Source organism: Puma concolor, chromosome D1, assembly GCF_028749965.1.
Source record: "Puma concolor isolate L17-30 chromosome D1, mPumCon1.1.hap2, whole genome shotgun sequence".
NCBI lineage: Eukaryota > Metazoa > Chordata > Mammalia > Carnivora > Felidae > Puma > Puma concolor.
This window is the reverse complement of record NC_141676.1, coordinates 16,740,607-16,753,831: the sequence shown is the minus strand read 5'-3', so window position 1 is coordinate 16,753,831 and position 13,225 is coordinate 16,740,607. Positions and strand designations below refer to the sequence as shown.

General features: G+C 36.9%; 1 protein-coding gene across 5 annotated transcripts in view; it reads right to left on the bottom strand.

Annotated features, from left to right (window-relative positions):
- CKAP5 (cytoskeleton associated protein 5) overlaps positions 1 to 13,225 on the bottom strand; it is a 113,261-nt gene that overhangs the window by 63,400 nt on the left and 36,636 nt on the right. For all 5 annotated transcript variants that reach the window (XM_086677531.1, XM_025927913.2, XM_086677535.1 and 2 more), the window contains exons 2-6: positions 8,502 to 8,595; positions 7,816 to 8,009; positions 6,192 to 6,398; positions 850 to 1,021; positions 80 to 212 (exon numbers count right to left, since the gene is read on the bottom strand). In XM_086677531.1, the coding sequence (XP_086533657.1) occupies positions 80 to 212; positions 850 to 1,021; positions 6,192 to 6,398; positions 7,816 to 8,009; positions 8,502 to 8,558 (763 nt within the window). In that variant the 5' untranslated portion in view covers positions 8,559 to 8,595. The remainder of the gene's footprint in view (positions 1 to 79; positions 213 to 849; positions 1,022 to 6,191; positions 6,399 to 7,815; positions 8,010 to 8,501; positions 8,596 to 13,225) is intronic.

Genomic DNA, 13,225 nt, shown 5'->3' with positions numbered 1-13,225 from the left:
TCCTACAAAACGTGCCTACGTCCTTGGGTAGGGCCTGTTCTTATTTTCAGAGAAACCGGTGTTTTAAAAACTGGCTTACCTCCCTCAGCATCGCCACCAGCAGACTGTTGCTGTTCCAATTTCGCTTCTAGTTCTTGCTGGGAACGCAGAAATCGACTTGGTTTAGGAGCACCTGTTGGCAATTTGACCCATTCTTCTTCTAGTTCTTTCAACTACAAATATCATAAAATATTTTTAAAATATGCCTACATCCTCACCACTACAGAACATTTACTAACATCAGAACCCAATTTCTTATTTATGTAGTTCTAACAAGGCAAACAAGAAACGATATACATTTAAAGTGTATATATTTGGTATATACCAAATACGTGTTTGACATAAGTCAAACTGACATATTTACTACCTAAGATGTAGGACTAAGCACTTAGAAAAAAATCTACTTTTTAGAACACTCATTAGTTCATGAATTCAGATATACTTGTATTAGATAATGTCTCTAAAACTAACTGTAATAAAAAAGAGATAAAATGCATTTTGTCCAAAAAAACAGATAAAATGCATTTTGTCCAAATAGACATTAAGTCCTGTTACCCAACAGCATGATAAAGGGATCTTTTAAACTGCTATAGACTCAACACTGACATACTAGAATCACTGAATGCATGGTATTTAACTTGAGAAGACAAAATAACATCAGAAACAGTTATCTGAGAGAAAAAAAAAAGGATTTCAAAATTAAAAATGAAAAAATAATTATTTGTAAGGACAGAATATCAGCAACAGGAAGGAAATATCTTCATATTAACCTTATGCAAAGACAACCAAAAAAATTTTTTTGTGTCTCACCTGGACAGAGTTTATATTTTGTAATGGGGGTCTCAGAGCGTCCCGAATCCATCTGTAAATCTCCACAGCAATTAGTTTTGCTTCATCTCGAACAGCCTTTTCTCGAGACTCAAAGAGTTTTGGCAACACTTTGATAATTGGCTTAAGCAAGATGATTTTGGAACCAAATTCACTAGATGTAAAAATTGTAAAAAAAAAAAAAAAAAAAACTTGTCAGCCTGCAATCTACTTGGGTAGTATTTCTTTTGTATAGACGTTTCATTTTTTTCTAATTTTTTGTTGCCATTATACTTAAATTATAAAGAGCTATTTATACTTTTTTTTTTTTTTGATGTTTATTCACTTTGAGAGAGAGTGCAAGCGAGGGAGGGGCAGAGAGAGAATCTCAAGCAGGCAGGAGAGAGACAGAGAGGGAGAGAGAATCCTAAGCAGGCTCTGCACTGCTAGCACAGAGCCCAATGTGAGGATCAAACTCAAAATCGTGAGATCATGATCTGAGCAAAAATCAAGAGTCAGACGCTTAACTGACTGAACCACCCATACACTGCTCAAACACAGTTTTGTACTTATTATATATATATATTTATTTTATTTAAAAAAAATTTTTTAACATTTATTTATTTTTGAGACAGAGAGAGACAGAGCATGAACGGGGTAGGGTCAGAGAGAGAGGGAGACACAGAATCCGAAACAGGCTCCAGGCTCTGAGCTGTCAGCACAGAGCCCGACGTGGGGCTCAAACTCACGGACCGCGAGATCATGACCTGAGCTGAAGTCGGACCCTTAACCGACTAAGCCACCCAGGCGCCCCTGTACTTATTATATATTAACAGAGTTACACAGGTTGAGATATTTTTAAATGGCCAAGAAAAAAAAAAGAGAAGAAAAAGGAACCTCATAACCATATATTTTTTTTAATTTTTAAAAATATTTATTTATTTTTGAGAGAGAAAGAGACAGAGTGAGAGCAGGGTAGGGCAGAGAGGAGACACAGAATCTGAAGCAGACTCCAGGCTCTGAGCTGTCAGCACAGAGTCCAATGAGGGGCTTGAACCCACAAACTGTAAGATCGTGACCTGAGCCGAAGACAGATGCTTAACCGACTGAGCCACCCAGCCTCCCCCATTTGTTTTTTGTTTTTGTTTTTTAATTTGAATCCAAGTTAGTTAAAATATAGTATAATGTTTTAGGGGTAGAATTTAGTGATTCATCACTTACATTTAACACCCAGTGCTCATCCCAACAAGTGCCCTCTTTAACTCCCATCGCCCATCCCCCCACTCAGCACCCCGCCAGCAACCCTGTTTTGTCCTCTGTATTTAAGAGTCTTTTATGGTCTGCCTCCTATTTTTATCTTATTTTTCCTTCCCTTCCCCTATGTTCATCTGTTTTATTTCTTAAATTCCACATATGAGTGAAATCATATATTTATCTTTCTCTAATTTCACTTAGCATAATACATTCTAGTTCCACCCACGTTGTTGCAAACAGCAAGATTTCATTCTTTTTCATCGCCAAGTAATATTTCATTGTGTGTGAGTGTGTGTACATATATATATATATATATATATATATATATATATATATACACATATATACACACACACACACACACACACACACACATATATATGTACACACACACATACACCACATCTTCTGTATCCATTTGTCAGTTGATGGGCATTTGGGTTTTTCCCATACTTTGGCTATTGTTGATAGTGTTGCTGTAAACATTGGGGTGCATGTGCCCTTTCAAATCAGCATTTTTGTATCCTTTGGATAAATACCTAGTAGTGCAATTGCTGGCTCGTAGGGTAGTTCTATTTTTAATTTTCTGAGGAACCTCCATACTGTTTTCCACAGTAGCTGCACCAGTCTGCATTCCCACCAGCAGTGCAAAAGAGATCCTCTTTCTCTGCATCCTTGCCAACATCTGTTGTTGGCTGAGTTGTTAATTTTAGCCATTCTGACAGGTATGAGGTGATATCTCATTATGGTTTTGATTTGTATTTCCCTGATGATGAGTGATGTTGAGCATCTTTTCATGTGTCCGTTAGCTCTGGATGTCTTCTCTGGAAGAGTGACTATTCATGTCTTTTGCCCATTTCTTCACTGGATTATTTGTTTTCTGGGTATTGAATTCAATAAGTTCTTTATGGATTTTGGATACTAACCCTTTATCTGCTATGTCATTTGCAAATATCTTGTCCCATTCCCTCAGTTGTCTTTCAGTTTTGTTGATTGTTTCCTTCGCTGTGCGGAAATATTTTATCTTGATGAGGGCCCAAGAGTTCATTTTTGCTTTTGTTTCCCTTGCCGTATCTATGTTTAGATGTCACTCTTCCAAGAGTATTATGTAATGTCTAGGGTCCAGAATAATATAAAAATTTTAAACTAACCTTCTAGGTAACCATATTGGGGATAATTCAAATCTATAAAGGACCAAATGTGTAATGTCTTAAATATATATGTGTATACATATAAAAGCTTAAAAACATAAACAAATCACTTTATACATATTTAGATGAGTGAAATCTACTTTCGATAAAGTTTTAATAGTTCTTATGATTAAGGTAGTTCACTCAAAATTGACAGCTTACTAATCCTGGCAGCGTATTTCACTCCTGACTTCGAAGCTATCACCCTGTAACTCCAGGCAACCTAAATCTCTCTTTGCTTAGTTTTTCACGCAGAAAAGTTGCATTCTGACTTCTTTTAAAAAGGTAGCACATTTAACCTTATATATCTGTCACATTTTATATTTTTAAGTTCCTAACTGGCCAAATTTAGCTTTCTGAGTCATTGCTAACATTTCTGCATAGCAAATTCTGGAGCAAGAGGGATTTAGTTATGAAAGAACACTGACATTCTATAGTAGAACTCATATACAGCTGAACCTTGAACATAGGTTTGAATTGTGCGGCTCCACTCATACATGGAATTTTTATAGTACAATATTGTAAATGTATTTTCTCTTCCTTATGAGTTTCTTAAAAACATCTTCTTTTCTCTAGCTTACTTTATTTTAAAAATACAGTATATAATACAGATAACATACAAAATATATGTTAATTGACTGTTTATGTTACTGGTAAGGCTTCCAGTCAATAGTAAGCTATTAGTAGTTAAGTTTTGGGGGAGTCAAAAGTTATACACGGATTTTTGACTGCATGGGGTTAGCACCCCTAGCCCCTGTGTTGTTCAAGGATCAACTTATTTATCTATTATTTATTTTATCTTCTATATACAAATGCAACAAAAATTTTCAGTATAGCTACTGACATATTCCAACAGGTTGGAGAAGATGGCAAATACTCTACTTCAGAAATTATATTTAAAGAGATTATGTAAATAACCTGGTATATCAACCACAGCATGGTTATGTAAATAGTTTAAATATAGATATAACATGAAAATAAACTAGATCTCCAAGATTTCCTTTCAAATCCCCTTTATTTTAATAGAAAAGAACATTTTAACTTCAGCTAACCTTTAAGACTAAAGGAAAAATAAGAACTTAGGGTTATGAAATAATCATCACCATGCCTGAAGAACCTAACATTTGGGATCTCTGAGTCTTCGTTTACATTACTATGGTTTCATCTGATTTTTTTTTTTGTTTCACTCTCCTGGCCTACTGAAATATGTAAGAAAAGCCTATGGAAGAGGTCCACATGGAAAACAGATACCTTAACAAACAAAACCTAACCTTGATACTAAATATATTACTACAGAAAACCAGCTAGGGTGGGGCACCTGGGTGCCTCAGTGGGTTGAGCGTCTGACTTTGGCTTGGGTCATGATCTCACAGTTTGTGGGTTCAAGCCTTGCATGGGGCTCTGTGCTGACAGCGCAGAGCCTGGAGCCTGTTTCAGATCCTGTGTCTCCCTCTCTCTCTCTGCTCTCCCTCCTTTGCTCGCGCTGTCTCTCTCACTCTCAGGAATGAATAAACATTAAAAACAACAACAACAACAACAACGGAACAAAACCCAGGATTGAACAGTTTGGCCTTTTTAAGGTCCCAGAGAGCTATCTAATTTTACTATAGATTCTGAGATGCATTAAGACAAATAAAGAACTACACAGGGATGGAACTAAACTACATCTGTAAGGAAAACCTAAGAAGATATACCTAACTTGCTCTTTTTCTACACTTATTCTGCCAGTCAGTTTAAAAGTAAAATAACCAGAATTTACAGCATTTTCGATTCGAATCTTTTGTTTAAAGGTAGATTATAGCACAATATATATCTTTATTAAGAGATCCATTACTAAGGACCACAACATATTTACTGAGATAAGCGCAGTTTTGATAACAAACTCAATTCACTAAATTTCTAAAATGATAAAAATGAGCACACTATTTATTAGTCATAAAAACATACCTACTATATACTATACTAGGCTTGAAATGAGGAAAAATTTATCACACAAAAATCTAAGTGAAAGTCTAACTTTACAAAAGAACATTATGAACCAAGTGAAAGACAACGTAAAATTTAAGACTTTTAAATTGAGGATCATTTAACAAAATTTAAGAATTTTGATATTTTCATGTAAGATAAACACCAAAAGAAGCATTTTCTCCAAGAAGTAGGTCATACACAAAATCACAAGTGAGCTAACTTGGGATGATCTTTACTCCCATAGGTCACACATTCAGGATTTCACTATAACTGAACTTTCTAAAGCTTCTCATGTGGACAGCATTGGAGACAGGATGTCAGATTGGAAGGATTGCCAAATCAGAACAAACTAGTGTTCAGATTTCCATAGCAAATTATAGCCACTTGTTCCTGAAAGAGATCTCATTCATGAAAAACTTCATTCTAGTGTTGAAAATAACTTATTACATAAGGGTAAAAGTTATTTTCTATTTGTTATTGCTGTGTTTCTGTTTAAAGGCATATAGCATTTCCTTCTACTTTACTAAAAAGGCATCTGAACAAAGTTTGCTTTGGCTAATAAACTGTCTTTAGCCAATATTCCAGAGTACATAAATATATGCTTGGGGATAACAAAAGAAGAGCTGCTTAAACATTCTAAGGAGTTTTTCCTCAAAAAGGCCAATTCATAATTGGAGAACAGGTCAGAAACATTCCCTGTTCATCTTCATTAGAAGGGGATTTAGATAAAATGACTATGCAACACCACTTGAAGGCTAAAACTACTGAACAGAAAGCACCACACTTGAGGAATGACTTTAGCTTTCCCAGGTCAATTTTCCTGGCTGGTGTGCCATGCCAAGTCAAGTCCAGCAGTTTTCATTTCCGTTTAAGCCAGGAACTCAAACGCAATTGAGATATTCTAGTTAACAGAACCAAAGCAAAACATCTTACCTTAAGGCTTTCCTCAGTGTCTCTATGCAGGCCACTACAATCTTGGGGTTCTTGTTGTCCAGGCCTTTTAGGAGCTCTTCTTGCACAGCCTCTCCTTTCTCAATCTCTATGTACATCAGACAAATCTCAATGCCTAGCTCCTTGGCTTTGGCTTTGGGCTGGTTGAACACTTTACTTACGACACCTGACACAACTTCTCCTGTGGTTCTGTAATACAGAATACAAAACACCACCACCATCACACACACAAAAACACACTTCAGTAGAAAGAGCTGGAAAAGATCATGGGGGCGGGGGGCAATGACAGATACTTTTTAAGATGTTTAGAAACAAAGTAAATGAGTTTCTAATTTTTAAATGTATGTTTAAGAACATGAAAGATAAACTGAATGCAAATCATAAAAGTTTAAGATGTATCACACCAGGCAATGACACAGAACCATAGTTTCTGTTTATAAATACAGGAAAAGTCGAACAAGAAAGCAAAAATCCCTTGAAATCCCATTACCCAGAGAAAACTACTTCCAGCTATTTGGTATCCATCCTTCCAGATCTATCCCTCTATATGCATAGAAAATAGATAGAGAGACAGACAGACAGACAGATAGATAATATATATATACAGATATATTTCACAAAAATAGGATTACAGAGTTGTTGCTTTTTTGAAAAATTTTTAAAAGGTCATTTTAAACATTTCTTAGAACAAGAGAATTTCTTCACGGAGGGAATGGATATGTACCTTTAAACAAAAGGCTGCTCCTAACTCCTTGGCAAGACTTCATAGTAACTTAACTGCTGTGTGTCTCTTCTAAATTAAATAAAACCTAGACCACTGAAAATCAAAACTAAAGTAAAAAAAAGGAATGGTCCCACTAATGGCAAGGGAAACACAGTGATGCTGGTAACAAAACTGTCAGATCGATGGTGTATCATCTTTGAAGTCAAGTATATATTTCTTGTGCACTTAAGTAGAGGGTTCCCCCCTCCTTTTTCTTGTACGGAGGGCTCCTTTCGATGACATCGAGATACCATTAGAAAACCAGGTCTATGAGGTATGAGAGAGTGGGTGATCAGAAACCTCTATCATCTACAACTCAAGTCAAATGGGCCAGGAGCCATGGAAGTTTAGTTAGCACCACCTCTCCGAAAAGAGAAAAGTGCCTAATGACCACAGAAAGAAAGGTGTGTTTCTAAGATCACCTAGCCGGGAAGCTTTGTATAAAGAAATTTTTGTAATGCCCAAATGTTTTCAGTGAAATTCTGGTAATTCCTTTCCTAACACCTTCCAGTTTCTTCTACAAGTTACTTGAGATTTTCTCTCTAGTTTAAAGTAATTCCCATTACAAAAGGCTCAAAAGGAAATTCACTTGTTCATCAAACCTTAAGATAAAAAACTCAAGACTTCTAATTTGCTCCTCTTTAGAGATCTCATGTACTATTTAGATTTCTGAGAGCAGATAAAACCCGAATGAAAAACAAGTATCAAGGAGCTATGAAGTAAGAAAATGATTATCTTCCAAAAGTGCTAATAACGAAAGACAATGACCCACAAATATACATAACTTAACCCACATAGTACCAGACAAGGGTTTTTACCAGAAGAGTTGGAAAAACTACTTACTTTCCTGCTACATGGGCATTTTCAACATACACAAGTGCAGCTTCTAACCCTTTCAGCTGAACCACTGCATTGGAATCAGTCACAAATTTTTTGATCAGTCCTAAAAATTTGGACCATTCTGGGCTCTTTTCATCCTTTATTTTCTGGAAGATCTTCAGGGCTTCTTCATATCCACTTAACCTTGCTTTCCAGAGCTAAAAGAAAAGTATTTTGAAACAAAATACAATTTAATGAGATTATCTACTGTTAATTGGAGAAGTTGGGGGCGGGGAATGACTACCCTATACCAAGTAATTTGAACAAAGGACCCCATGATTAGAAACAAAAAAGGAGTTTAAGAAATTCAGAGTTTTCAAAGAGAATTAGCTAATAAACTCTTTCTTATAAGTGTTTAATATTTGCAATATTCTTCCAAGGCCATCCAGAATTCCTAACAGGCCGCTATAAGTCTATCTCACTTTGTATCCAAGTGTTAGTTTTTACTTCCGTGTAATATGTAATTTGTAATTAAAGATGTAACAATTCAAAAATGAAAAATCACCCTGCTGAAACTGCCTAATCTCCAAAGCATGTTGTTTCTCGGTTGTATTATGTAATCATTAGGCAGCTCTATACTATACTGTAACGTGGGAGTGCTCACAAAACAAGCCAATGACACTAAAATCTGAGTTCTAGAAAAGTCTTACCTTGTGTTCACATTTCTGATCAACCGGCAGTTTCATCCACTCACTGTCATCTCCCATTGTGCTTCCAGTTTCTCCTCAGAATTAAGAGTAATTCCTAGTCAGACAAAAATCAGTACCTAGTAAATCTAACCATCAAGCAGTCTTGTAAGACAAAATGATTTTTCTGAGACTATTATTTTATCATGCAAGCACCAATAAGAGTAAAAAAGCTCATTTTTTGGTCAAATGCCCATTTAATTCCATTAACAGAATCTTTAAAAAGTGAAAGAAAAAAGTTACTAGAAAAAAAATCTACACAAAGGGGCGCCTGGGTGGCTCAGTTGGTTAAGTGTCTGACTTTGGCTCAGGTCATGATCTCATGGTTCTTGGGTTGGAGCCCCGCGTCGGGCTCTGTGCTGACAGCTCAGAGTCTCAAGCCTGCTTCAGATTCTTTGTCTCCCTCTCTCTCTGTTCCTCTCCTGCTCACAGACTCTCTCCCTCAAAAATAAATAAAAGATTTTTAAAAATTAAAAAAAAAACCCTACATATGGGCACTTGGCTAGTTCAGTGGGTAGAGCACACAACTCCTGATCTCAGGGTCATGAGTTTAAGCCTCACATTGGGTGTAGAGCTTGCTTTTTTTTTTTTTTTTTTTATTCATTTGAGAGAGAGACAATGGGGGAAGGGCAGAAAAAGAGAATCCCAAGCAGGCTCTGCATTGTCAGTGCAGAGCCCAATGCTACACTCGAACTCATGAACCATGAGATCATGACCCAATCTGAAGTCAGATGGTCAACTGACTGAGCCACCCAGGCGCTAGGAGGGACAAGCTACCTTAAAACAAGCAAACTAAATCAAAACTGAAAAAAAAAAATCTAAATGAATCTAGAAAGGATGGATAGGTGTTTTAAAAACAAATGATTATATATTTTCCAAAATGGGAAATTCCTAGATATATAACAAAGCCAGAATAAAACTGAAGAGCTACTTGGCCTTTAAAATGCGAGAAAAGAGTTTCAAAGAAAGTCATACTTATAACTATTAACCTAAAATTCTTTCAGACAATAGTCATTATGAAAAAATCTCAATGTTACCCAGCTCTCTACGTAACTCTAGACAATATGATTATATAAAATAGTAAAAATTAGGGTTGCCTGGGTGGCTCAGTCAAGTAAGTGTCTGCCTTTGGCTCAGGTCATGAACTCATGGCTCCTGAGTTTGAGCTCTGTGTCAGGCTCTGTACTGACAGCTCAGAGACTGCAGGCTGCTTCCAATTCTGTGTCTCCGTCTCTCTCTGCCCTTGCCCTGCTTGCACTCTGTCTCTCTCTCTCAAAAATAAACATTAAAAAAAAATTAAATCCCTGAATGAACTATATTTTTATAAACTTTATATCCCTTTTTAGTTAGGTTTATATGCAACATTCCTGTAAAAGCTTTATGCTATTCATTTAGATAACACCTTTTTTTCTTTTTTTTTTATTCTAGAGAGAATGTATGTATGTGCATGTGGGGGAGGGGCAGAGAGAGGGCGAGAGAGAATCCCAAGCAGGCTTCACGCTGTCAGAGCAGTGCCCAACCAGAGGCTCAATCCCACAAACCATGAGATCATGACTTGAGCTGAAATCGAGTCAGACACTAAACCAACTGAGCCACCCAAGTGCCCTGATAACAACTTTTTTTCTGATTATAAAAGTAATATATGTCAACTGTAGAAAATCTGGAAAGTACAGAAACTACATAAGGAAGAAAAGTATTAAAACACAATTTTAGGGGCACCTGAATGGCTCAGTTGGTTAAGGGTCTGATCCTTGGTTTCAGCTCAGGTCATGATCTCGCGGTTTCATGAGTTCAAGCCGAGTCGCATTTTGTGCTAGCAGCGCAAAGCCTGCTTAGGATTCTCTCTCTCTTTCTCTCTCTGCCCCTCCCCCACTCATGCTACCTCTGTCTCTCTCAAAATAAACAAACTAAACAATTTTTTTTAATAAAAAAAATAAAAAAATAAAACACAATTTTAGGTTTACCAGGGTGGCTCAGTTAAGCATCTGACTCTTGATTTTGGCTCAGGTCATGATCTCATGCTTCATGGAATCAAGCCCTGAGCTGGGCTGTGCTGACAGTGCGGAGCCTGCTTGGGATTCTCTCCTTCTCTTTCTCTGCCTCTCCCTTGCTTGTGCATGCATGTGCTCTCTAAATAAACATTTAAAAAACTCGACAATTCTACCACCAATTATTAACCATGATGAGCACTGAAATGTACATCCACTTGAATTCTTTCAGAGTTTTTTCAACAAACATGCAATGTATAAATTATATGAAAAAGACAAGTATAATCCTCTTGGAATCTTTTTCTCATATAGCCACGAACATTTTCCCATGTTTGAGAACATGATGTTTAAAAAAAATTTTTTTTAATGTTTATCTTTGAGAAAGAGCAGGAGAAGGGGAGAGGCACAGAGAGAGACACACACACACAGAATCCAAAGCAGGCTCCAGGCTCTGAGCTGTCAGCACAGAGCCTGGTGCAGGGTTCCAACCCACGAGCCTTGAGATCATGACCTGAGCCAAAGTCGGACGCTCAACCAACTGAACCACCCAGGTGCCCCGAGAACGTGATGTTTAAAGGTTGTATAGCATGCCAATTTATAAATGTACCAAAATTACCAATCTTGATGGTGGACATTTGTTTCCAATTTTTCAGCATTTTATATAATGTATAAGGATATTGTTTATCTCTCCATCCCCAGTCCCAGTCTGACATAAAATATACCTTCAATAAATATTTGTTTAATGTATACCTTGACGGTGTCTGCTATGAATTGGGTACTGTGTGAAGTATTTTTTAAACATGTTGACTCACTTTGTACTAACAACAACTACATGAAAGAAAGACATTCTCTCTGTTACACACTAGGCTCATAAAGTTTAAATAATTTGCCTAAAACAACAGAACTGGATCACATTAAAAATTCAAAATCTACGCCTCTTTACAACTTGTTCCCTCCCATAAAAAAGTAGGGAATATCCCAGTGAAAGCTGTATACTCAAAGACTTAAGTTTATTAGAGTACATGGAACTTTTATTAAGACTTCTCTCCAAAACCCCCAGAACCCTGAGAAACAATAGCAGTGTGCTTTGGAGTATGAGTCAAACCTTAATAGCAATTCTGCAGCAATGGTGGGAGATAATGTAGTACAGCAGTTTGTAAAGTAGTATGGCATTACCTAAGTTGAAGATGCACGTATTCTACTTCATTCCTAGGTATATATACCCTAGAAATTGATGCCCCCTGCACTAGAAGATCTATGCAAGATATTCATAGCAATGTTGTTCATAAAAGCCAAAAGTTGAAAACACTTCACAGGTTCATCAAAAAGAGAATGAATAATAGTGGAATATTCACTGAGTGCAATATTATATGGCAATGAAAAAGAACGAACTATGCCATGCTTCTCAAACTCTTTAATGACAATCTTTTTAAAACTTTCAAGCAATCCCTATCAAAATAACATCAGCATTCTTCACAGAGCTAGAACAAACAATCCTAAAATTTGGATGGAACCACTAAAGACCCCGAACAGCCAAAGCAATCTTGAAAAAGAAAACCAAAGGCATCACAATCCTGGACTTTAAGCTGTATTACAAACCTGTAATCAAGACAGTATGGTACTGGCACAAAAACAGACACTCAGATCAATGGAACAGAAAAGAGAACCCAGAAATGACCCCCAAACGTATAGCCAACTAATCTTTGACAAAGCAGGAAAGACTATCCAATGGAATAAAGATAGTGTCTTCAGCAAATGGTGCTGGGAAAACTGGACAGTGACATGCAGAAGAATGAACCTGGACCACTTTCTTATACCATACAAAAAAATAAACTCAAAATGGATAAAAGACCTAAACATAAGACAGGAAGCATCAAAATCCTAGAGGAGAAAGCAGGCAAAAACCTCTTTGACCTCGGCCGCACCAACTTCTTACTCAACACGTCTCCAGAGGCAAGGGAAACAAAAGCCAAAAGGAACTACTGGGACCTCATCAAAATAAAAAGCTTCTGCACAGCGAAGGAAACAATCAGCAAAACTAAAAGGCAACCGATAGAATGGGAGAAGATGTTTGCAAGCGACATATCAGATAAAGGGTTAGTATCCAAAATCTATAAAGAACTTATCAAACTCAACACCCAAAAAACAAAGAATCCAGTGAAGAAATGGGCAAAAGACATGAATAGACACTTCTCCAAAGAAGACATCCAGATAGCCAACCAACACATGAAAGAATGCTCAACATCACTCATCATCAGGGAAATACAAATCAAAACCACAATGATACCACCAGATGAGGAGAAAGAGGATCTCTTTTGCACCGCTGGTGGGAATGCAAACTGGTGCAGCTACTGTGGAAAACAGTACAGAGGTTCCTCAAAAAATTAAAAATAGAACTACCCTATGACCCAGCAACTGCACTACTAAGTATTTATCCAAGGGATACAGGCATGCTGTTTCAAAGGGGCACATGCACCCCAATGTTTATAGCAGCGCTATCGACAACAGCCAAAGTATGGAAACAGCCCAAATGTCCATCAATGGATGAATGGATAAAGATGATGTGGTGTGTATATATATATGGTGGAGCATTACTCAGCAATCAAAAAGAATGAAATCTTGCCATTTGTAACTACGTGGATGGAACTAGAGGGTATTATGCTAAGTGAAATTAGAGAAAGACAAAGATCATACGACTTC